This window comes from Hypanus sabinus, chromosome 25 (assembly GCF_030144855.1).
Source record: "Hypanus sabinus isolate sHypSab1 chromosome 25, sHypSab1.hap1, whole genome shotgun sequence".
NCBI classification, from domain to species: Eukaryota; Metazoa; Chordata; class Chondrichthyes; order Myliobatiformes; family Dasyatidae; genus Hypanus; species Hypanus sabinus.
This window is the reverse complement of record NC_082730.1, coordinates 3,772,004-3,797,671: the sequence shown is the minus strand read 5'-3', so window position 1 is coordinate 3,797,671 and position 25,668 is coordinate 3,772,004. Positions and strand designations below refer to the sequence as shown.

At 46.4% G+C, this 25,668-nt stretch overlaps 1 protein-coding gene across 3 annotated transcripts; it reads right to left on the bottom strand.

The window, feature by feature from the left end:
* Window positions 1-548: 548 nt before the first annotated feature.
* On the bottom strand, window positions 549-25,668 carry LOC132380943 (SLAM family member 5-like). Of its 3 annotated transcripts, XM_059949925.1 has the most exons (5): window positions 25,499-25,668; window positions 14,459-14,779; window positions 4,824-5,111; window positions 3,892-3,990; window positions 549-3,292 (listed from the first exon to the last, which is right to left on the bottom strand). In XM_059949925.1, exons 1-5 carry the CDS (start codon window positions 25,551-25,553, stop codon window positions 3,243-3,245), a joined length of 813 nt encoding a protein of 270 aa, XP_059805908.1. In that variant the 5' UTR covers window positions 25,554-25,668; the 3' UTR covers window positions 549-3,242. The 3 variants fall into 3 exon arrangements, with proteins under 3 accessions (XP_059805908.1, XP_059805909.1, XP_059805910.1); XM_059949926.1 differs by lacking the exon at window positions 3,892-3,990; XM_059949927.1 differs by lacking the exons at window positions 549-3,292; window positions 3,892-3,990 and adding an exon at window positions 4,032-4,465.

Below are 25,668 nucleotides of genomic sequence, written 5' to 3'. Positions count from 1 at the left end.
GGGCACGTAGCCGACTCAAGCGGGAAGCAGCGGGAGCCTTCAAACTCCTCCGGCCATGCGGCGAGGCACGGACCAAGGAGAGAGGTGCCTTCAACCTCCAAATCTGAGTATCCCGGTCGTGCGGTGGGTGAGAGGCGGGACCCTTGACAGAGCTCTGGTCTGAATATTCCCAACATCTGCAGAAGCTCTTGCGCGACAGAATGCACAATGAAATGTAACTGCTACAGAAACGACATGGAGTATTTAAATATTTGATTATTATCAGATTCGACATTTGTCAAACACCACTATCCAATGTATTGCACCTGAAGTCTACGAAAATCAACATCACAATGCTAAATTTAACATCTGGTTGTACATTTTAAAGTTGTTTTGAAAGTCGTTTCCCACTTTACCAGAGACGGCTCACAGCTCATGCCTCTGATAGTTTGCTTTATTCAGGTTTAGAGAGGTGTGGCATTTACAGAGAAAATGTGAAGACCAGCACAGACCCACCGCATTCAGCATACCTCGCTGATGCACCATCACTAAATCTCGGAGACTGGAAGTGAACGATAGGCTTTTATTAACAGCGAAAAAGGAGCATGACATGTCAGAGACTGAGGGAGGAGCAGTCCCCCAATCACCTTTATACAGGGGTCTGTGGGAGGAGCCACAGGAGCAGTCAGCAGGGGGGTGTGTCCAGACAGGTATACATGGTTTACCACACCCACCATTCCAACAACTTCGGAATCCCTGCCCTCCGCTGCCTCACCTTCACCCTGGACTGACATCCCCCATCAGGAAGGCTTAAGGCCTTTCCAGTTCTTTCGAAAACACAGGTCCAAATGGTTCTCCTCGACTAACACCCTCCTCCACCAGCGCCGTTTCCTCCCACTTACTGGAGATCAACTGTGCAGCCACAGGCACTGGAATTGGCCCTAACTGTGGCTGCCTTTTCTCTGGCTATATGAATTTCCAAACCTACCCAGATATCGCTCCCCAACTCTTCTATTGATGACTGCACGGGTGACAATTCCTGCACCCATCTGGAACGCAATTTCATTGATGCCTAAGCTAACTTCCACCCCCGCCCACCCTTCAAATTCCCCTGTTCTATTTCCGACACCATTCTCCCCTTTCTTGATCACTGCCTCCATCTCCGGAGACATTTCCTTCAACCTTACTTATTCACATAACTACCTAGACCACACATCCTCCCACCATGTCCCTTGTTCGGACTCCATTGCTTCGTCACAGTTTCTGGATTTCAACTGTAGTTGAGATGAGGCCTTACACTGCAGGATGTCTGTGATCCTTCTTCATGAAGAACTGCTCTGCCCCCCCCCCCCCCCACCAACACTCTGTCAGAGGCACCTTCACCCACGTCTCCTCTCTTGTACATCTCAACTCACTTTCTCTCGACCAAGGCAGAAGTGAGAGGGAGTTCTTACATTCAACCAGCCCAGGTATGCAGCATGTCACTTACCACTTGTGCCAACTGCAATGTGAATCCTACACTAACCTCACTTCCCCAATTCCCTGACATCTTGCGGATTTCCAAATCAATCACTCCCTCCATGATTCTCCACCTCGCTCACCTCTCCACTCCCCAGAGACTGCTCTATGATTGTAGGAGGTGTAACAATAGTCCTTACATCTCCTCCCTCCCTCATCACCTTCCAGATGAGGCAGACATTCACATGCCCCTCCTCTGACCTTGTCTGAAGCAGTCAGCTTCTCTGCGTTGGTGAGACCCAGCAATCCAACCACCAATGCCAACTGGAGCTCATAGATTTGAGCAATTTCAATTCCTGTCTCCATTCCAATAATGACATGGATGTCCTTCGCCTCTTCCTCTGCCAGGATGAGGCCAAACACAACTGGCGAAACAAGACCTTGTATTCCGACTGGCTAGTCTACAACCCAATGTCATGTACATGATTGAATTCCCCAATCTCAGATAAACTGCTCCCCCTCTGTTCCTGTTCTTTCTCCCACCTAATCTTCCCAGTTCCTCCCACACCTCGCTGCCACCTAACAATCCATTTATTTCCCTCTTTCTCTTTCTCCATCTGCTCATCACCTACACACTTCTCCCACTAGGTCCCCACCCACTCTATTCTCCTCTGCTCACTCCACCTCTCACCTCCCAGCTTTTTCACTATTTCACTTCTCCTCGCTTTGTTCTGCCTACCATCCAATAATCCGCATCCACACGTCATCTCTTCCTCCCATTCTCTCTTTATACTGAACATTCTCCCTCTATCAGTCCAGTGAAGGGTCGTGACTCGAAATGTTGACAGTCTGTTTCCCTCCACAAATGCTGCCTGACCCGTCAAGTTCCTCCAGCAGATTGTCTGTTGCTTCAGATTCCAGCATCGGCAGATTCCTGTCTCTCCATAGATCGATCAGTGTTGCTTGGCAGCTGCTGGGATGTTGTGCCATCCTTTGGGAAAGGGTTTGTAGTTCCTGTTCTTGCAAGGAATGGTTCCATAGTTTCCCGAAATAAGTGGGCAGGCACAGGCTCCCCCCCCCCCCCCCCCGGTCCTAATCCTGCATCGTACTTCCCCTACTGGTTTCAGTTTACTGTCCCTTTATCTCACCACCCTCAAATCCCACTCCTTTATTTGTCCTTCCTCTTACCTACCATCTCCAAATCCACCCATCGGCCCAACTGCCCCACTCTGTCTCCCACCTACCCCTGATCCCTGTCATCCTCTGACTGTGTCTCACCTGCTATGCTCCAGGTCCCTGCCTCTTATCACCTCATATTCCCTGTGATTCCCAGACAAACCCACTCCTTTCTCTGCCTCCTGTCTTCCCTCACTCTGCCTACTGTCTGTGCTAACCCCCCCAGTATATTCTTCTCTCCCTCCCCTTCCCTCCCTGTCTTCCATGCTCTCCTTCTCTTGCCCCTTCGATTACTCCTAGTATCCTCACACCTCTCCCCATCCACACTCCATACCTTTCCCTCCTCTCAACTCTCCTGCCTCCTCTCCTTCCCTCTGTCCTTTTACATTCCTTCCTCCACTGTCTAACCCCAACTGTCCCTCTGCCTTCCTCCCTCCGTACCCCATTCCTCATCCCCTCTGCCTTCCATTCAACCTACCCACCCATCTGTGTGTAGTGGTGGGAGGGCAGAACAGGGGACAGGAGAGGTATGTAGGGAGAGAGAAGGAAGGGGAAGATAGTAATGAAGATGGAGGAGTGGAGAGGAAGAGGATGATGGGGATGGGGCGAAGGGAAGAGGTGACAGGGAGTCATGCAGCCTTGTGAAGTCTGGCTTCTGCTCCGGTGCCTGGGCGGGAGCCTGTGGGGTCAGAGGAGAGAGGTCAGTGCACCCTGTGAGGGGTCAGAGGTTTCAATTACTTTCTCATCACACTAGGACCCCTCACTGCAGAGGGCATTGTCACGTGGTCTCTCTTGGCTTATCCGGAAGAAAATCCTCTCTCCCTTTCCCAGTCTCGATGAAAAGTCTCAAGTGTCCACATCCCCCCTTGTGGTTTGTATCTCACATCGTCCTGGACTTCACACCTCCCCCTTCCCTAATTTCATATCTTCCTCTTTAGAACTGCATATCCACATGTTCCCAGTCTCCACATTCCACCCTCCCTGTCTTTATCCCACACCCTTGGACCCTGTTATACTCGGTCAGATTAAACGAGGAGTGAAAGATGAAGAGTGCAGAGTCTGGGACAAGAGGGATTCAGTGAAGCAGTGAAGTGAGGGGGGGGGGGAGAGATTGAGAGACCTGGGACAGCTGAGGTGGATGGGAATCAGAGTCACAAGGTGGGTGGGATTGAGAGACCGAAACGGGGGTTTTAAACACCGGTCTGAATCCACCCCTCACTGTTGATACCACCCTTCAGAACAACAGATTCTCACTGGAAACACAAAAACAGTTCTCACTGATGACGTGTACGGCGACTGTAACTAAGAGGAGAATCAGGAGCAGGACGGCAATGACTGTGGCCCTCAGCCAACATCCACAGAGACAGCTTCTCTCGGCTGGAGGAAGAGAGGATCACAAATTAGAGACGGTACCAGGCCATCTCCAGCCCCACACTCCCAACATTGACCAACATCACATACCCATGGACATCACTATCCCATCATACACATCCTGGGCAGGGATTCAATACAAATCAAACTCTCTAAGTCCAATCATACCCTGCCGAGCTACAAGTTCGATAATGAATTATGCTAGTGTCTCATTACAGACAATTCTGGTCAGGGAAACACCACCTTCTCCTACTCATAATCTTAGTGCATATGGTTCAGTCCATCATGGGTAAAGTCTTCCCTACCATTGAGCACATCTACACAGGGCACTGTTGCTGGAAAGCAGCACCCATTATCAGGGATCACCACATCCACTGTCACACAAACTTCTTGCTGCTGCCATCAGGAAGAAGGTACAGGAGCCTGAGGACTCACAACACCAGGTTCAGGAACAGTCACTATGCCTCAGCCACCAAGGCTCCTGAAACAAAGGGGATAACTTCACTAAACTTCACTTGCCCCATCACTGAACAGTTCCCACAACCTATGAACTCACAGACAAGGACTCATCTCATGTTCTCGATATTTATTACTCATTTATTGCTATTATTTCTGTTGCTTTCACTTTGTATTTGCACAGTTTGTTCTCTTTTACACACTAGTTGAACACCCAGTTGGTGCATTCTCTCACTGACTCTATTACGGTTATTATTCTATTATGTATTTATTTAGAATGCTGCAAGACAATGAATCTCAGGGTTGTATATTGTGACATATTTGTACTTCCATAATGAATTTACTTTGAACATTATAATTCCAATTCTTGCTCCGACACTCACCAGACTTGTCCAGTTTACACACATCCTCCAACCGGATCTGAGCTGTGTTCACACTGACGAGATTCCTGGCCTCACATTTGTACACTACAGCTCCGCTCTCTGTGGTGTGATGAATCTTCAGTGTCTCTCCGTGTCCCCAGAGATGATGGGTTGTGTCGTTCACCACAGCTTCTCCTCCCCTCAGCCATCTGAAGCTGGTGTTGTCACCAGAGGTCACAGAGCAGGTCAGGGTGAGCTCACAGGTCCCAGTGAATTTCAGAACTGTGATGTTTGTTCCTGACACTAGTTCTGAGGTTTGGATGAAGAGACGAAAGATGAGTAAAGGAGATCTTTATGAACACTCGATCACCCCACTGTCTCTGACAGTCCCAAATATGATTTAAGCCAATCACAAATAATTTCCACCCACTTGTTTAACCCTTCCTTCAGCATTCAGTTCAGTCAGTTCCTGCTGGAGGAAGTTCCCACGTTTCTGCTCCCTCTTTCCCAACCACAACCCGCACTTTTCCATAAGAAATCCCCAGAATCCTATTTATGGTTCTGTATCCCAGCAGTTCTCTCCAGTTCATAACTATTGTCACTATGGTAACTGGTCCCAATCTCCCTTCAACACCTGAGTGTGTCCCATCCAGACCAGCCTGAATCTGGTCCAAGTACAGCAGCCCTGGGACTGTGATCGGCCCAGACCCCAACTGGGACTTTCTGCTGGTCCAGAGTGAAACTGGCACCATTCACATCCTGGGTACACATCCTCTCCACCACAGAGCAACTCATTAACACACAGATCGGGGTGGAACCAGGAAGTTAATTCCAATCTGGTGATGTGGCACATTCTGAGTGGGGAAACAAGAGTCAGAATGGGGAGTCAGTCACAGAGACAGTGCTGGGATCTGGGGCGAAAGATTCATCCTCACTGAAAGCAGAGACAGATTAATATGGCAATGGACGGCAAACCAATCAAAAGGATTCTCAGACTGAACAATGAAACAAAAGACCAGACATTAAAATAAGAAAACAAATATAAGGCACAGGTGATTAACAATGAACTAAGAATGAGCTGAACAGGAAGATGGGCAGGAAGTGGTTTGGCCTTCTCATCTCTGCCTCCCTCTGGTGGCCAGTTCGAAGTGTGACAGTTGGATTCTGCAGAGCCCTCGACTGCCCACTCCCTGGAACCTTGAAAAGGCAACTTGGGAAGGACACCAGCAAACGGACCAGGAGATCCCCTGAACAACCCACCACCACTCGCACTTTGGGTGCCTGAAGTTCAGGAGTGTGAGGCTGAAATGGAGCCAAAACTGGAGGAGACCCACAGACTGATACACAGATTCATCCCAGCCATAGAAAGGGAAAACAGCGCGGGTGCCCGTAAACTGTCTTAGGAATCTGTTGCATGGTACTGCTCTGTGCAATACTCTCCACCCCAGGACCCCAGTGTAAAGGGAAAGTTGTAGCGAGGACGAGGCCTCAAGCCTCGAGCTTGCCTGTTGTTGCAGACCAGGTGAGAGATAAGGAATCAGTCCAGCATGGTGTCTGTGGCTGGCCGGGCCTGATCTCTCCCATTGTTACTCCCCGTCCATGTCCATGTGGTGGAATGACAGGCTGGATGGCATGAGTCTGCACACTGCCGGGAGACGGTACCATCGATTTCCGGACATTGTCACTCAGGGGCTTTGACTATGTATGTTTTATGATTCCAGTCAGTATGCTTCTTTGCAAGCTAATTTAAGTTATGTTCCTTGCTATTTTGAGTGTTCATTGCTACTTAGCAGTTTGCTTTGTAATTTGAATGTTTTGTCCCATGGCCCCAGAGGAACTCTCTCTTCAGCTGTTTCTATGTATGGTTTGAATGGTAACTAATCCTGATCTGATTTGATTTGATTTGATTTGGAGTGAGCATGCTCCCCAGTGACTTCCTCCCATTCTAGGTGCACAAACAGCTGGTGCTGGGAAGGAAAAGCACGGTGGAGGAAGTTCTCCTCAAGTCTGAGGGGATTTGGGGGGAATCACCAAACACACCACTCCCCCAGAGGAGACAGCTGGGAGAGGAGGACCTCACCAGCAACAAGGGTCGGACGTTAGGAATGGTGACCCTCTCTGCAAAAGCCTCCAGTGGGACGGCCAGCAACAGGATCCCCCACCCCCACCACCCGTAATCCATCAGATCCGGGTCAGGGACACGACCCTCTCAGCCTTCAGGAGGAACACAGCTGCCCAGATATCATAGAGGCTGAAGGACCAACACCTCCAGCTACTGCTTTCACTCAGACCTCAATTGTCATATTCAGTTATCCAGGGCTTTTCTGTCCATTTTCTCAAGCCAACATCCTGAAAGGTGACATGGCCACAGGAATAACCGGAACTATAGAACTGGGGCTGGATCTGACACAGTAAGTCATTTGGCTTACTGTGTCTTCCATTCCCCACTCTAGCCTATTATGTCTTTTCCTTACCCACCTGTCACCTCCCCCTGGTGTTCCTCCTTCTTCCCTTTCTCCCATGGTCTGGTTTCCTCTCCTATCAGAATCATTCTTCTCCAGCTCCTTACCTTTCCCGCACACCTCGCTTCACTGATCTCCTCTAGCGAGTCCACCATCCCTGACCACACACCCCCATCTTTTTATCTGCGGTATTCTCCCTTCAATTCCAATTCTGAAGAAGGGTCTTCCTCTCCGTAGACGCTGCCTGAGCTGCAGAGTTCCTTCAGCATTCTGTGTGTGTTGCTCTGGACTTCCAGCATCTGCTGAATCTCATGTATGAGTATCAATATGATGTTGTTTTTAACACCGACACCACCAATTAATGCAGGATCACAGACAACATGGCAAATATACTGTAGGACCAATCACAGAGAGATGAGAAAATCTGAGTGAAGACAGGGAGACAAGGGACTTGTCAGTGATCTCTATACACTGACCCTCCACTTGGGAGAGTCTTCTTCACCCAGGTCAGTTGGAGCCTCATAAATGTTCAAGAAGTTGACAGACATGTCTGCACCAGTCAAACTGGGTGAGTGAATGGGGTAAGGAGGAAGTTCTCAATTGGACTGATTAAGTCACTCTCTGTCACAGACCCCTTCAGTCTATCATCCTCACACCCAGTATCTTCCACTGTCCACTCAGAAATGTGTCTCCTTGCAAATAAACCCTCCTTTCTTTCAGTTTTGTACTTCATGAAGGCAAGAGGAACCAAACAAGCCCCACTATTCACAAGTGGCGAAGTAGTGGAAATGGTCTCCATTTTCAAGCTTTTGTGGATGAACATCACCGAGGAGCTCTCTTGGTCCATCAACACAACAACGATAGTAGAGAAGACACAACAGTGACTGCACTACCCAAGGTGCTCAAAGAGAGCTAATCTGCCCCAAAGATTCAATTCATTTCAAGCTTAATTGTCATTTGAGCTTACATCAATCCAGCCAAAAGAAACAGTGTTTCTCCAGGGTCAAGGTGGAAAACACAATGCAAGCATTTACACAGTAAATCAGTCAACCCCACGGCTTGAGACCCTGAGTCCATTGAGTGCCACCAGGATCTGCAGTCAACAACAACAGAGCTTGTCTTCTGCCAAGTGAAGCTCAGGAAGGGCAGCACCGACTCTGTCCCGGACTTTGCACCACACCGCCCCCTATGGACCACACCGGCTTCAACACCTCTCTCCTGGCAGCTGCAAACAGCTGACACCATGGCTTGAGGCCTGGATCTTGCTACGAGCCAGGTCATGTGGTTCTGCCAACATACACCCTGCTCCCCTCCGATAAATCAGTGAATCGAACTTGTGGCCCACCATATTAACAACGTTCAAAAGGGTTTTGCAATAACAAGACGGCTATTCACTATTAGACTGTAGGCCTCCATCAGCTCAGGTAGCAGCATTTCTCTGCCAGTGAGCAACTCGCTGATGGTGTAGACCTGCAGTACTTTTAAGTTTTTAATGGAAAGCGGGATCATGTGATCATTAGAAATTTATTTAAATAGGACAGTGGCACATTGTTAACCCTGTAGATGCTGCTGCAGCAAGACAGCTCACAGAGCACAGGTGATTGGAAAGGCTCCACATCGCTGGGACTCAACGACTGGATCTGGAGACAATCTACAACTCTCAATACCTGTGTTGCACTCACAACATCGTTAGAGACCCGTCCCATCCCAGACACCATTCAATCTCCTGCCATCGAGCTGGAGATACAGAAACTTCTCAGCCAAGACAGTAAAAGTGAAAAACAACTTCTTCACGAGGGCTATTGTACAGCTGAGTAATACTACATCCCGGTTTGTCAATGTGTCAGTACCTCCAGTTGAACTCTGTCTTTTTGTATGTTTCCCCCTAGCTGTCAGTCTGTGGTTTTGTATTGCCATGTGCTCCTGTCTCCACTCCTGCTCTACCCTGCCACCTGTATCAGAGTACTCCGTCTCTCACCTGTTTCTCATTATTACTGCCACCCGTGTCTCATTGTGCTCCACCTATAATCTGCCTCTCTGTTTATACTCAGTGTGTTTTCACCTGTTAGTTGTCAATTTTTGCCAGTAAATTTTCCTGAGCCTTTCCAGCATTCATATCTGTACTCTGTCTATCTAAATATCGAATCTACCTGTTTTCTGATTCTGGTTTTTGGATTTCTCTGGATGTTTTGATCTCTGAACTTTGACACCGACTTTGTTTGCACCTCCGAATCTGTTACTCAATTGATATCACTGTGTACACAGTACTGGCTCTGTGATTGGATCCCTGCTCCAGTGTCCTGAAACAATGACCTTTGAGTGTTATGGACTATCAAAGTTACTTGTTACATGTAAATATGGGAATTAAAATAAATTAATTTATCTTCTTAAAAATTAAACTGTACCACATGCATTGTATGTAAATATCAATTTTGCATGGACAGGAGTGACACCACAGTCTCGTTGTCCAGAGCAATGACAATAAAGTCCCATTCTGTTCTATCTATTCCCAGTTTCCTCTGAGTTTGTTGAAAACTCCACTCTGGATCAGATCATCCTGGGAGCATCGTGCCCATTTCCAGTCTGCCACACATCACACTTATCAGGATTAAATTCCATCTACCATTGCTCTGCCTGGCTTACCAGCTGTTCAATGTTTTCCTGTACACTCGGATCTAAAACTCCACCAAGTTTCATGCCTGTGTACAGTTACCTCTCACACCTTGTATGCAGATCAATACTGTAAGAGTCAAAGCACTGTTCCCTACAGCACACCCTGGGTCACAGGCTTCATGTCTCCAACATAATCCTCCATCTCCCTCAGCCTTTGATTTCCAAGTGTGTGGTTGTGTCTGTGTACTGTGTCAATCACTGGGACACTATATTCAGTGTAATGAATACATAGGGTCTCACTCAGCACAGCACACCATGAACATTGAGGAATAAACTTCTTGCCGAGCTCAGACCTCAGTCTGGGCAAAGAACAAGCAATGCCCAGAGAAAGAGATGGAATATATCAAGTCCATGATCCTGAGGAATAAGCACCTTGCTGAGATCAGACCTCAGTCTGGGCAATTATCAACCAGCGCTTTGAGACTCCTATGGAATATCTGGAGTCCATGTACATGGCAGACCAGGCCTTTGACCAAGTTACAGTGGGATCTGTTGAACTGTGACCCACAGATACAGAACACTGATAAGGATGAAATCCTGAGGCTTCATTAGACATTGGTCAGACTGCACTTGGAGTATTGGGAGCAGTTCTGGGACCCTTATTCGAAGAAATGATATGCTGGCACTGGAGACGGTCCAGAGGAGGTTCTCAGGATTTGATTTAGGAATGAAAGGGTTAACAAATGAGGAGCATTGAATGGCTCTGGGTCTGTACTGAATGGAATTTAGCAGTATGAGTCGGAGGAATCTCATTGAATGCTTTCCACTGTTGAAAAACCTTGTTAGAGTGGATGTGGAGAAGTTGTTTCTTGTAGTCAGAGAGTCTAGGATCGGGGACACAGACTTTGAATAGAAGCACATCCATTTAGAGCAGAGGTGAGAGGGAATTTCTGTAGCAGAGTGTTGTGAATGTGTGGAATTCATTGTAACAGAATGCTGTGGAGGACATCATTTGGTATATTTGAAGTAAAAGTTCATGGGTTCTATATCAGTCAGGGCATGAAAGGTTACAGATAAGGCAGGAGAATGGGGGAAAGAGAAGTAATAAATCAGCTGTGATTGAATGATGAGGCAGAATCAATGGGTTGAAAGACCTAATTCTGATTCTTTATCATATGGTCTATACCACTGAGCCCAACAACACCAGAAACCCCTCCTACCCCATCAACCTCTCCCTCTCATTCCCTACTCCCTGTGCGCTCAGCTCCTCCTGACTCAGAGCCTCTTGGTCTTTGTCAGTGAATCCTTCAGAGCCTCTGGTCCAGTCTCTGGGGAGGTGGTGAGTGTGTGTCCCAGACTCTCACCGACTCAGTCTCACTACACTGGGACCCTGAGCCCAGCTCTGGATATGGACAGTTAGAGTCAGAATCAGGTTTAGTATCACCAGCATGTGATGAGGAATTTGGTAACTTAGTGACAGCAGTTCAATGCAACACATGATAAAGCAGAGAGAGAAAAATAATAATAACAATAATAAAGAAACTAAAACATAATAAATAAATTCTATTCTATGTAAACAATAAATAAACAAGTAAATCAATTACGTATACTGAATAGATTAAAAATCTGCAAAATCAGAAATATTGTATATTAAAAAAGTGAGGTAGTGTCCAAAGCTTCAACGTCCATTTAGGAATCAGATGGCAGAGGGGAAGAAGCTGTTCCTGAATCACTGAGTGTGAGCCTTCAGGCTTCTGTACTTCCTACCTGAGAGTAACAGTGAGAAAAGGGCATGCCCTGGGTGCTGGGGGTGCTTAAGAATGGACACTGCCTTTCTGAGACACCGCTCCCTAAATATGTCCTGGGTACTTTGTAGGCTAGTGCCCAAGATGGAGCTGACTAGATTTACAACTTTCCACAACTTCTTTTGGTCCTGTGCAGTAGTCCCTCCAGACCAGGCAGTGATGCCACCAGTCAGAATGCTTTCTATGATACAACTACATAAGTCTTTGAGTGTATTTGTTGACGTGCCAAAATTCTTCAAGTTCCTAATAAAGTATAGCCGCTGTCTTCCCTTCTTTATGAGTGTATCAATATGTTGGGACCAGGTTAGATCCTCAGAAATCTTGACACCCAGGAACTTGAAACTGCTCACTCTCTCCACTTCTGATCCCTCTATGAGGATTGGTATGTGTTCCTTCGTCTTATCCTTTCTGAAGTCCACAATCAGCTCTTTCGTCTTACTGACGTTGAATGCCAGATTTGTGCTGCGGCACCATTCCACTAATTGGCATATCTCACTCCTGTACGCTCCCTCATCACCACCTGAGATTCTACCAACAATGGTTGTATCATCAGCAAGTTTGTAGATGGCATTTGAGCTATGACTAGCCCCACAGTCACGTGTATACACAGTGTAGAGCAGTGGGTTAAGCACACACCCCTGAGGTGCATCAGTGTTGATTGTCAGCGAGGAGGATATGTTATCACCAATCGCACAGACTGGTTTTCCAGTTAGGAAGTTGAGGATCCAATTGCAGAGGGAGGTACAGAGGCCCAGGTTCTGTAACTTCTCAATGTGGATTGTGGAAATGATTGTATTAAATGGTGAACATCATCCTGATGTAGGTGTTTGTGTTGTCCAGGTGGTCTGAAGCCATGTGAAGAGCCATGGAGATTACATCTGCCGTTGTCCTGTTGAGACAATCGGCAAATTGCAATGGGTCCAGGTCCTTGTTGAGGCAAGAATTCAGTCTATTCATAACCAATCTCTCAAAGCATTTCATCACTGACGATGTGAGTGCTACCTGGGGATAGTCATTAAGGCAGCCCACATTATTCTTCTTTGACACTGGTATAATTGTTGCCTTTTTGAAGCAATTGGGAACTTCTGCTCGTAGCAGTGAGAAGTTGAAAATGTCCTTGACTACTCCCACTAGTTGGTTGGCACAGGTTTTCAGAGCCTTACCAGGTACTCCATCGGGACCTTCTGCCTTGCGAGGGTTCACTCTCTTTAAAGACAGCCTAACATTGGTCTCTGAAACAGAGATTACAGTGTCATCACGTGCAGCAGGGATCTTCACAGCTGTAGTTTTGTTCTCCCTTTCGAAGTGGGCATAGAAGACGTTGATTTCATCTGGTCATGAAGCATATGGGTTTCTCTTTGTAGGAAGTAATGTCTTGCAGTCTCTGACAGAGTTGCCGTGCGTCTGATATCACCTCCAACCTCATTGGAAATTGTCTCTTCTCCCTTGTATTAACCCTCTGTAAATCATACCTGGTTTTCTGGTGCAGGCCTGGGTTGCCAGACTTAAATGCACAGATCTAGCCTTCAGCAGATGACGTACCTCCTGGTTCATCCACAGCTTTTTGGGAATGTACGTCTTTGTAGGCACACACTCACTTGCAGAGGTTTTAATGCAGTCGGTAACAACTGCAGCATACATATCCAGATTCAGAGATGAATCCCTGAATACAGTCCAGTTACCCATTCACAGCAGTCCTGTAGGTGCTCCTGTGCTTCCCTTGTCCAAACTTTCTTGGTCCTCACTGCTGGTGCTTCAGTCTTCAGTCTCTGCCTGTGCTCAGGGAGTAGAAGTACAGCCAGGTGATCAGACTTGCCGAGGGAGGATGTGGAATGACACGGGAGGCGTTCTGGATGGTGGTGTAACAATGGTCCAGTGCGTTGTTTCCTTTGGTGATACAAGTTCGCTGTTGATGGTAATTGCGTAGTGATTTATTTTCAGACTGGCCGTGTTAAAATCTCCCAAAACGATGGTGAAGGCGTTAGGGTGCGCTGTATCGTGTATGTTGATCCCATTGCTCAGATCATCTAAAGCCTGCTTGACATTGGCCTGAGGTGGAATGTAAACTGTTACCAGAATGACCCCGGAGAACATCTGTGGTAGGTGAAAAGGACGGCATTTTGCTGCTAGACATTCCAGGAATGGAGAGCAGAATTGGGACAGCACTGATACATTTGTGCACCAAGAAGAATTGATCATGAGGCATACTCCGCCACCTCTGCTTTTGAGGGACTGTCGATTTGGCTCGCTGCATCCGGTACTGGAGGGGTTAACCAGGATTCCGTGATACAAAGGACACACGCGGTCCTACTGTCCCTCTGATTCAGCACCCTGGCTCTGAGATCATCGATTTTATTCACCAGAGACTCACTAGCAAGACCGTCGATATGGGGAGTTTAAAACCCCGTTTCCTTAATCACATTTGTAATCCTGATCTTCACTCACGCTTCCTCCGAGGTTTTTCCCGAGGGCACTTCCGACCACAGACTGTGTTTGTCTCTGTCGGTTTTAAGCAGCGATAGTTTGTTTAAATTAATTGAGACATCCTTGTTCATTGTACTGGCCTTGGGAGCAGTTGTGCTTTTTCGCTGTAACAGGCTGAAACGGGAATGTTTAATCGTATCCATTGAGAGTTCTGCTGCTACTCGAGTCGCCCCGGAGTGTGGTGGAGTGGGGTTCAGTGAACAGGGGAACACACAGGATCTGCCCTCACCCATTAATTAGGAGTGTTTCAGGAACTGGTGAAACCCGGGCCCCTCCGCAGTGTTTTACTCACCGTACACCTCCAGTCGCACTGTTGATTTATTTTCAGCTCCTGAATCTTTTGTAAGCATCACCTCATAATCACCGGAGTCCTCTCTCCGTAGATCACGGATTTCCAGACTGAAGTCCCCGAGATGAAGAGTTATCCGTCGCTTGTACTCCTCGGTACCGAAGTAGGTAACGCTCCTCTTCGAGTACTTCACTATCATGATTCTGGTTGATACCTGATACCAATCAACATCAGCAATGTCCGGTCTGACTGGGATCCCAGGAGATAAGGATACCGACCGTCCCCGAGCTCCGTTCACAGTGGTCGGGGAAGCCCCCGTCCCAGCTGAGGAGACAAGAGGAGACAGTCAGCAGATGAGCTCAGTGACTGGTGAAGGATTCAGAGCTGTGAGAATCACAGATATAGCAACAGGCCATACGGCCCATCGTCTGTCTCCCAGCCCTGTGAGAGAGCTGGCCCACAGATCGGACATCACACAGTGAGCCCGTGGGGGTGGGGAACTGAGTGAAGACTCTCTGCAACCAGCCCTGAGGGAGAAAGTTACAGCCTGCAGCCATGTTGGGGGGGAGGGGAGGGGGTGTCTGGGACATGAAGATGTCAAATGGGACCCAATCCAGAAAATAGGGTGGGTGGAGATTGTTTGGGAATGGGTGAAAATCTGTGAGTGAACACGGGATAAATTAAACAGTATGACTGGAGGTGTACAGTGAGGGAGACACCACAGAGGGGCCCGGCTTTCACTGGTTCCTGAAACACCCCTAATTAATGGGTGAGGGCAGATACTGTGTATCTCCCTGTTTATTGAACCCCACTGACTGCCCGTCTCCAGAGCAGAACTCATGGTCCCAGTGTAGTGAGGCTGAGTCAATGCCTGACTGAGGGTGCGAGTAAGGTGGAGGGACAGAGGGGACTTTGTGTATGTATCCTGTTCATTAATTTTACTGGACAGGTGAATAAGGGGTTAAACAGACAAATTGCTTTCTTTAGCTGAGACACAGGGAGTATGAGATCGGGACGGGATGCTGGAACGGTGGCCAACCGCAGTTTGAACACAGTTCGACACTGAGACGAGGATGTTCACGACATCCCAGGACAGACAGGGTCACTCTTGGAGAGGGTGAAGGGGGAATTTACGAAGCTGCTGCAGGGATTGGAACATTATTATTGAGAGGAAAGATCAGAGAGTTTGGGTTGTTTTTGCTTGGAACAGGGGATTTCGAGTAGGAGGCAATGGAGGGTGTAAAATAACGAGGGGCCTGAGTTGAGTAAATGGGAAGGAGGGGTTTCTCTGAGCAGAGGGGTTGAGATTCACAGACACTGTGAACGATGAGTTGCAATGTTAAAAAGACACAGAATCATGATGAATACAGGACTGGAGGTGTTATATTTGAATTCACAGAGTACATGGAATAGGGTAGATGAACTTGCAACACAGTTAGAGATTGTCATGTATGGTGTTGTGGGCATCACTGAATCCCGGCTGAACGAAGATTACAACTGCGAGCTGAACATCCCAGCACACATTGTGTCGAAAGGACAGGCGTTAGGCAGAGGGGGTGGGGGGGGGGCTCTGTTGTTATAAACTGAAATCACGTCATTAGAGAGAGGTGGTATAATATAGTGGAAAGTGTAGAATCATTTTGGGTAGAGCAAAGAAACTGCAAGGGTAGAAAGATCCTGATATACAGGCCTCCAAACAGCAGCAAAGCTGTGAGCTACAGATTACCATGGGAGATGGAAAATGCACGTCAAAAGGGCAATGTTACAACAATCATGAGGAATTTCAATATGGACTTTCATTGGGAAAATCAGGTTGGTGCTGGAACATGAGGAGGAGTTTGTAGAATACCTACAAAATGTTTTTTTAGGGCAGTTTCTGGTTGAGTCCACTGGGGTATTCTGGATTGGACATTGTGCACTGAACCAGAATTGATAGAGAGCTTAAGGTACAGAACTCCTTCGGGAGCAGTGATCAGAATATAATAGAATTCACCCTGCAATTTGAGAGGGAGAAGCTGAAGTCAGATGAATCAGTATTACAGTGGAGTAACGGGAATTATAGAGGCGTGAGAGAGGAACTGGCTGAAATTGCTTGGAAGGGTCTCTCACAGGGATGACAGCAGAGCAACAGTGGCTGGAGTTTCTGAGAGGAAATTGGAAGTTGGAGTATATATACATCCCAATGAAGAAATCTCCCAGAGGCAGTATGAGGCAATGGATTGAGCAGTAGCTGATTGGCAGGAGGGAAAGATTGAGAATGAAGTGAGCGTTTTCTGGTAAGCATTTGATGTCTCTCGTCCTGTACTTACTGGAATTCAGAAGGACAAGGGGGATCTTATTGAAACCTATTGAATGGTGAAAGGTGTCAACAGGGAATATTTTGAGATGATATTTCCAGTGGTCGGGGAATCAAAGACCAGATGACACAGCCTTAGAATAAAAGCACAAAAATACAACTGCAGATGCTGTGGATTAAAGCATACGTACACAACTCTAGAAGAACTCAGCAGGTCAGGCAGCATCTATGAGAAATAGTAGCTATTCTTTTCTCACGGATGCTGCCTGGCCTGCTGAGTTCTTCCAGTGTTGTGTACGTATTCTTAGAATAGAAGGATATACATTTAGAAAGGAGGAAGTTCTTTAGCCAGAGAATGATGAATCTGCAGAATTCATTCCTCCAGGCAGCTGTGGGGGCCAAGTCACTGGTAATGTATAAGACAGAGGTTGATAGGTTCTTGATTAGTCCGGTCATGAAAGGTTATGTGGAGAATGCAAGAGATTGAGGTTGATGGGGAAATGGATCAGCTGTGAGGAAGTCTTGGAGCATTCTCGACAATCTATCTAATCCCATTTCTTGCCTGCTGGACCTCAGAAATTAAAGTCCATGTGCAAAGGTTCTTAAATGTTTAGAGAGTTTGGGTCTGCACCACCCCCTCAGGCAGTGTGTTCCAGCTTTCAACCCTCCTCTAAGTGACAAGCTTTTTCCTATATGTCCCCTTTTACATGCCACAGTCCCGAGGAGAACAGGATTGCGTAGAGGGTTAGACAGTTTCAAAGAAGCGTACGTGAGCATTCGGCACATCACTACATGCCATAGACTCAAGGAGACACTGGATTGCATAGAGTGAGACCAATGTTAAAAGAAGCAAGCAGGGTCACTCTGCACCAAAGAGACATTGGATTGTGCATAATTTGGCTCTTTGGAAGGTCCAATAAAATTTGTTAGGTTTAAGTCGAACATCAATTATATGAGTGGGCCAGTGTTGGAGGAGTGAGTGGAGGCTTTGATTCATTAAGGATTCAGTGATGAGAAGTGTAGGTACATTTAGAACAGTGGGGATGTCAGTCGGGATAGTGGATTCCTTTTCTTGCAGGGTGGGTGAAGGCAGGCGCACTTCCAGTGTCCTTGGCAACCAGAGATGTAAGAAGTGCATCCAGCTTCAGCTTCGAACAGACGTGTTAAGGAGTTGGAGCTGGAACTGAAAGAACATTGGGTGTTTCAGGATGCTGATGGAAAGAGAGACAGGACATTCAGAGAGGTAGTTGCACCCAAGGTGTATGATACATCCTAGTGGATGGCCGTCAGGAAGGGACAGAAGGATAGGGGGCGAGTGCAGAGTCCCCCTGAGGCTGATCCCCTCACCAACAGGTGCCTCACTTTGGATACTTTGGAGAAGGGGTTTACCTGGCAGAGGAAAGCCATGGTGGTCAGGTCTCTGGCACTGAGTAGGGCTCTATGACTCAGAAGAGGCAAGCTACAGTGTTAGGGGCTTCGTTGATTAGAGGAACAGAAAGGAGGGACTGTTGATGAGAATGAGGTTCCTCAATGGTTTTAAAAATGCAAACATGAGGAAATCTGCAGATGCTGGAAATTCAAGCAACACACACAAAATGCTGGTGGAATGCAGCAGGCCAGGCAACGTCTATAGAACGAAGTACAGTCGTGGTTTGGGCTGAGACCCTTCTTCAGGACTAACTGAAAGAAAAGATAGTAAGAGATTTGAAAGTGGGAGGGGGAGTGGGAGATCCAAAAATGATAGAGGACAGGACGGGTGGGATGAAGCCAAGAGCTAGAAGGTTGACTGGCAAAAGGAATACACAGCTGGAGAAGAGGAAGGATCATGGGACAGGAGGCCGAGGGAGAAAGAAAGGGGGAGGGGAGCACCAGAGGGAGATGGAGAGCAGGCAAGGAATGATTGTGAGAAGGGCAGAAGTCCTGCTGCGGTCTTCTATATACTGCTGAGACCCGAAGCAGACTCAGAGACTATTTTGCTGAACACCTACGCTCTGTCTGCCAGAGAAAGCAGGACCTCCCAGTGGCCACACATTTCAATTCCACGTCACATTGCCATTCTGATATGTCTATCCATGGCCTTCTCTACTGACAAGATGAAGCCACACTGAGGTTGGAGGAACAACACCTTATATTCCATCTGGGTAGCCTCCGACCTAATGGTATGAATATTGATTTCTTTAACTTCAGTTAATGCCCCTCCTCCCCTTCTTACCCCACCCCTTATTTATTTATTGATTGATTATTTCCCCCCATTTTTTCTCTCTTTTTCTCTTTCTGCTCTTCTCACAATCACTTCTTGCCTGTTCTCCATCTCCCTCTGGTGCTCCCCTCCCCCTTTCTTTCTCCCTAGGCCTCCCGTCCCATGATCCTTTCCCTTCTCTAGCTCTGTATCCCTTTTGCCAATCAACTTTCCAGCTCTTAGCTTCATCCCTCCCCCTCCTGTCTTCTCTAATAATTTTGGATTTCCCCCTTCCCCTCCTACTTTCATATCTCTTACTACTTTTCTTTCAGTTAGTCCTGACGAAGGGTCTTGGCCCGAAATGTCAACTTTATTCTTCCTATAGATGCTGCCTAGCCTGCTGTATTCCACCAGCACTTTTTTGTGTTCCGCAATGGTTTGTTGCCTCCATGTTGCCAAGGTCAGGGTTGTCTCTCATCATGTCCACAGCATTATTAAGTGGGAGGTTGAGCAGTCAGAGGTCATTGTCCATGTTGGTTGCAATGACATTGGATAGGAAGAGTGACATGGTTCTGCAAAGTGAGTTCAGTTGCTAAGATAAAGGATCAGTTTTTGATCTCAGGATTGCTACCTGTGCCATGTGCCAGAAACAGGAAGATCAGACAGTTTAACACATTGGAGGGCTTCAGAATTTGGGATCATTGGTTTCTCTTTCAAGAAAGATGAGACCTGTAAAAAAAAAATGGAATGGTTTGGATCTAATCCAGAAAGGGGATTATTACTCTAGTGGGAGTGATCGCCAGTGCTGCAAGAGCTGGGGTTCAAACTAGTCTTGTAGAGGGATGGGAGCTAGACTGCCAGAGCAAAGAGTGGAATGGTGGTGGAGAAAGATGTGAAGCCTACATACAAAGTTAAGAATCAAATGGACGAGCATGGTGGGACCAGTGTTCAGAGCTGAATATATTTCAATGTAAGGAGTATTGTAGAAAAGGCAAATAAGCTGAGGGCATGAATCAACATGTGGAATAATGACATCGTAGCCTTTACTGAGACTTGGTTACAGGAGTGGCAGGAGTAACTGCTTAATGTTCTGGGGTTCCTTTGTTTCAGATGTGATGGAGCGTGAGTGATTATAGGGGGAGACATTTCTAGTCAGGGAAAATGTCACAATAGTGCTCAGTCCGGACAGATCGGAGATCTCATGCAGCGAATCTTTATGGGTAGAACTTAAGAATAAGAAAAGTATGACTATGTTAATGGCATTACATCAGAGACCACCCAACAGTCCTCGGGATATAGAGGAGTAAATTTGTAGAGATTGCAGACAGTTGTAAGGAACACAAAGTTGTGATTGTGATTTGAACTTTCCACATATTGACTAGAGCTTCCATTTTCTACAAGGGCTGGATGGAAAGGAGTTTCAAATGTGTTCAGGAAAGTTTCCTCAATCAGTGCATAGAATTCTCAACTAGAGAGTGTGACACTACAGACAGACAGACATACTTTATTGAACCCGAGGGAAATTGGGTTTTTTTACAGTTGCACTAGATTTTGTTACTAGATATCCGATTAGGGAGTGAAACAGGGCTGGTGACAGAAGTTAGTGCAAGGGAACTCTTTGCATCTGGTAATCATATTGCCATTAGTTTCATGGTAATTATGGAAAAGGTCGGTCTCAGGTTGAGATTCTAAATTGGAGAAAGGCCATTGTTGATGATATCAGTAAGAATGTGGCAACTGTGGATTGGGAGGGTTTGCTCTCTGGCAAAATGTACTTGGGAAGTAGGAGGGCTTCAAAGGGGAAATTTTGAGAGTATAGTGTTTGTATGTTCCTGTCAGATTAAAAGACAAGTATAACACATTTAGGGAACTTTGCTTTGAAATATGTTGAGGCCCTGTTTAAGGAAAAGAATGTGCAAAGCATATATAGGCAGACAGGACCAATGAGGTACTTGAGGAGCATAACAATGCAAGGGGTCATGAAAGCAGGAAATCAGCAGGGTTAAAAAAACAAGACATGAGGTTGGTTCAGCAGTCCAGGCTCCAGGAAAAGGTGAATTCTGAAGGATTCTACAGATAGATTAAGTGCAAGAGGCTTGCAAGTGACAAAATTGGTCCTCTGGGAGACCTGAGTGGTAATCGATGTGTGGAACTGAAAGAAATGGGGGCGAACTTCACTGAATTTTTTGCATAAACAATTTATTTGGGGAATGGTCACATAGATGTGAGGCAAAGAGCAAGGTCATGGACACTCTTCAGATTACAGTGGAGGACGTCTTTGCTGCCTTGAGAAAATTAGGCTGGATAAGTTCCCAAGACATTACAACGTGTTCTGTCTTACCCTCTGGGAGGCAAGTGCAGAAACTGCAGAGGCCCCAGCAGAGGTAATTTAAACATTCTTAGACAGAGAATTGGAGTACAGCTCATGTTGTTCTGTTGTTTAAGAAAAACTCTAAGAGCAAGCCAGGGAATTGCAGGCCAGTGAACCTGGAATCAGTAGTGGGGACGTTATTGGAAAGCACTGTGTTCCAAGAGACCAGATTGGTAAGTATTTGGATAGACAGGATCTGACTGGGTGTAGTCCACATACCTTTGTGTATGGCATGTCATGTCTAACCAAACTTGCAGAGTTTTGTGAGGAAGTTACGAGGAAAGTTGATGAAGGCAAGGCCATTGATGTCCACATAGACCTTAGCAAAGTATTTGACAAGGTCCCGCATGGGAGGTTGGTCAAAAAGGATGAGTCACTTGGCATTCAAGATGAGGTAGTAAATTGGATTAGACATTGGCTTCAAGAGAGAAGACAGATAATTGTAGCAGATGGTTCCTCTCTGAGTGGAGGTCTGTGTCTCATGATGGGCTGCAGGAATCAGTGCTGGGTCCATTGTCGTTTGTCTTCTATATCAACAATCTGAATGTCAATGTGGTAAACTGGATCTCTGTAGGTCATGGATTAAGTGAGAAAGGTGAAACGTTTAAGGGGAACATGAGGAAAACTTCTTCACTCATTGTGTTGAGAGAGTAGAATGAGCTGATAGCACAAGTGTTGGATGCAGAATCCATTTCAACATTTAAGAGTAATTTGAGTAAGGACATGGACAGGAGGGGTTTGGAGGTCTATGGTCTATATACAAGTTGATGGGTCAAAGCAGTCTAAAGGATTGGAACAAACTAGATGGACCAAAGGGCCTGTTTCTGTGTTGTAGAGTTCTATGACTCTATGACCCTCTAAAAATCTTTACCCTTAACATAAATACATGCCGTCTGCTTTCAGATGCCTCTACTGTGGAAAGAAACATACCTTTGTTACGTACCCCGTAACTGGGTCACTTACCAGCAAAGATAGAGAGGTCCGTTGAAGTCTGATGGTACTATTTTTAACAGTATTTATTGATAAAAATACACAAAATATTATCAATGCAAACATACAGATAATATATGTCATCAATACTAAATCTAACAGCGCAGGTATAATGATAATCAATAAGGAATAGCTCTATCGTTGTCTAGGGGATAATGTATTGTCCGACGGAAATATAAAAGTCACTTCTATTTCGTTCAAGCTGCAGCGTTTTGGTTTGAGAGAAAGACTGGTTAAAACTTGCTCAGTCCTTTTATGATGTCAATCCTTCGAGAGTCGTTGGGAGTTGATTTCCCCGTTGTTAGCTAAAAACCGTTCTTCCGTGGTCAAGGCACACCAATTCCGGGGCAAATGGAAATGAATGCACGTGGCCTTCCCACTGGCTTTTGCTATTACGGGATTGCTAGCGTTTCTTCTGGTGCGTCTGGAGGGGCTGTCCCCCAGCCCCTCTTTTATCCTGACTCACAGGGTCTCAGATGTCAATCAGGTTGAGATGATGCAATCCCTCCACCAACCCCCTCGGTTCATTGCCTGGGGGCTTCGATGCATCGTACATGATGCAATACACAAGTCGGTCTCCAAGAGACAATAACCGGTATCAATGGGTCCGCCTCTCGGAGGCCAGGTCACATTCCAATCTTTGTAAATTCTGCATGTCTTTCTCTCATTTCCTGGGTCTCCTGAATGGACTCAATAGTGATCTTGCAATTCTCACAAAGGAGGGGGCTACCCCTCACCCTTCGGCCCCTCAGAACTGTGGTACATTCATAACACCTTCCATCTCACATATTCACATTATTTATCATTAGTTACATGGCTACAATAAGGTTGTCAAGGTCGTCAAGCCGAGGAGTGCCCATCGGGGCATGCACCTCAAATAGCCTCAGACAATCAAGTCCAACTCTTGGCCTTCTCATGTGGCTTAGTCTCTAAGCCCAGCAGAACCATTTCTACTGACAGGAGAAGGGGCAAAGGCAGGTCCTGGTGCCTTTAAACCAGTGCTTCGGGTAGATAGAGCTCGTCAGCCTGGGAAGGCAGTCCATCAAAGAGAGGGAAAACTCTGGTTTCAAACCTCCGCTGCCTTGCGGCCATACCACTCATGGGAAGGGCGTCGGGAGTAAACCCTGAGGACAAGTTCGGAACTGGAGTCCCTAATGCAGTCCGACATTGCCTTCAACCTTGTTCTGGCAACTCCTGTGACAACACTGGTGCCAAGCTGTATCGGCCCTTGCCCTTCCCTTGGACAACATCGGTGTCGTGGAGAGGGAGACATGCTGCATGGTTAATTGCCGGTCTTCCATACAACCTTTCCCAGGCCTGCGCCCTGGAAACCATTCCAGGTGCAGATCCATGGTCTCGCAAGACTAACGGACGCCACCATGGCTACAATATCTCCCCATAGTCCCCTTCACTCCGAGGAAATCGCACAAGTATTTAGTTCCCCTTATCACTGAAATCTTCCATTCAAAAATCCAAGAATTTCTTCTGCTTCCTTTCCAGTGCCATCACATCCTTCAAGGCTGTACACTATATGCCGAACTTGTACTACCTGTGTTTTGTAACGTTGCAACATAATGGTGTAACTCTTGTCTGTGTCCTACATAATGAAGGCAGGAATGCCAAATCCACTCTCATCACCATATCTGACTGCTGTCAAATTTGGCGATTCTTGGACTTGTACACCAAGAATCCCCTGTTCCTCTATAATACCGAGGGTCGAGGGTCGTCCCATTCATGGTGAATGTCCTTCCCTGTTCAGTTCCCCAAAGCTATTATCACATCTTTACCAGGATTAGATTCTATCTGTATTTGCCCACCTTAACAGCTGATCAACATCAACTTGTGAGGGAATCCACTGTTCCCCTCACCGTCAGTAATTTGGTGTCATCTCTGCACATTGTACATTTTTACTCCTCATGTATGTGAAGGGTGTAAGAAATAAACTCAATCAAATTCAAATTGCCAACTCGTTCTGGATCCTGTGAACTCTGACCTTTCAGTCCACTCTCCCATTTCAAAGGTCTTACTTTAGACAACCTCACTTACGTCAACCACACTGTCTGAATCAATACAGTTTGCTCCCCTTCAAAACACTCCATTAAATTCTACAGACAGAATCTTCCTTAATTAAGCCATGTTGACACATTTTGAATAAATTCTCCCTCTCTAAGACATTAATCTCTCTTTTATTCAATAAGTCCTTTACCATTGACGTTAGCCTCAGGTTTATCACTGCTATCATTGAAGACGGGTATGACATTTATTGTCCTTCAATAATCTGCAGCTGATCTGTGACCAAAAACCCCAACAAATATTGAATTGAATTGAAATGAATCAACTTTATCACTTACATGCATGAGGAGTAAAAATCTTTACGTAATGTCCCTGTCTAAATGTGCAATGTTCAATTTATAATAATTTGTAATAAATAGTATGCAGAACAGGATAGGAAATATAGCATAGAAACCCAGATGTGGCTACTTGAGTTAATCAGTCTGATGGCCTGCTGGAAGAAGCTGTCCCGGAGCCTGTTGTACCTGTCTTTTATGCTGCGGTACCGCTTCTCAGATGGAAGCAGCCGGAACCGTTTGTGGTTTGGGGTGCTTTGGGCCCTTTTTACACACCTGTCCTTGTAAATGTCCTGAATAGTGGGAAGTTACCATCTACAACTGCGCTGGGCTGAACGCACCACACTTTACAAAGTCCCACGATTGAGGGAAGTACAGTTCCCAAAACAGGCAGTGATGCAGCCAGTCAGGATGCTCTCAATTCTGCCCCTGTAGAAAGTTCTTGGGATTTTGGGGGTCACACCAAACTTCTTCAACCATCTGAGGTGAAAGAGGTCTGATCTGCCAGATCCTGTGTTATACAGTTTCACCAACAACCTCCCTGAAATCTGCTTCTACAAAAATCTCCTGAGTGAGTACAGATGACAAGTATCTATTTTAGATCTGACCCACATCCTGTAGTTCTGTCTCTGTACAATTGTCACTTTGACTGCTGGAAGCTGTATAGACACAAGAAATTCTCTCCACATGACCTCATTTGAAAAGCCTTCGACAACATCCTTCCTCATTGTTGGAGCAATGGATTCCTAAATCCATGCTGCAGTATCATCTCCACTTATGAAACCTCTTTCCCTGCTCTGTTTGTTCAGGGGATAGAAAGAGAAGTGAAACACAGTAAGTTGCTCAGAATATAACTCACGGATGATGATGGAGAGAGTCAACCAGAAACAGCTGAACAGGGACACTACATCCATCTTTCTTCAAGAACCGGTGGAGAATGTTGCCAAACCTGGGTCTCAGAACGAGGAAGGGATGAATTCAATCGAGGACGGGAGAGACGGCAAATGAGACTTCACTTACTCGAAGGGT

Coding starts and splice junctions, on each gene's coding strand:
- LOC132380943 (XM_059949925.1), bottom strand. CDS start 25,553: ATGGATGTAGTGTCCCTGTTCAGCTGTTTCTGGTTGACTCTCTCCATC. Junction 14,780..25,498: donor GACTCTCTCCATCATCATCC/GTGAGTTATATT, acceptor TTGTCTCCTCAG/CTGGGACGGGGGCTTCCCCG. Junction 3,293..3,891: donor AGTCGCCGTACACGTCATCA/GTGAGAACTGTT, acceptor CTGACCCCACAG/GCTCCCGCCCAGGCACCGGA.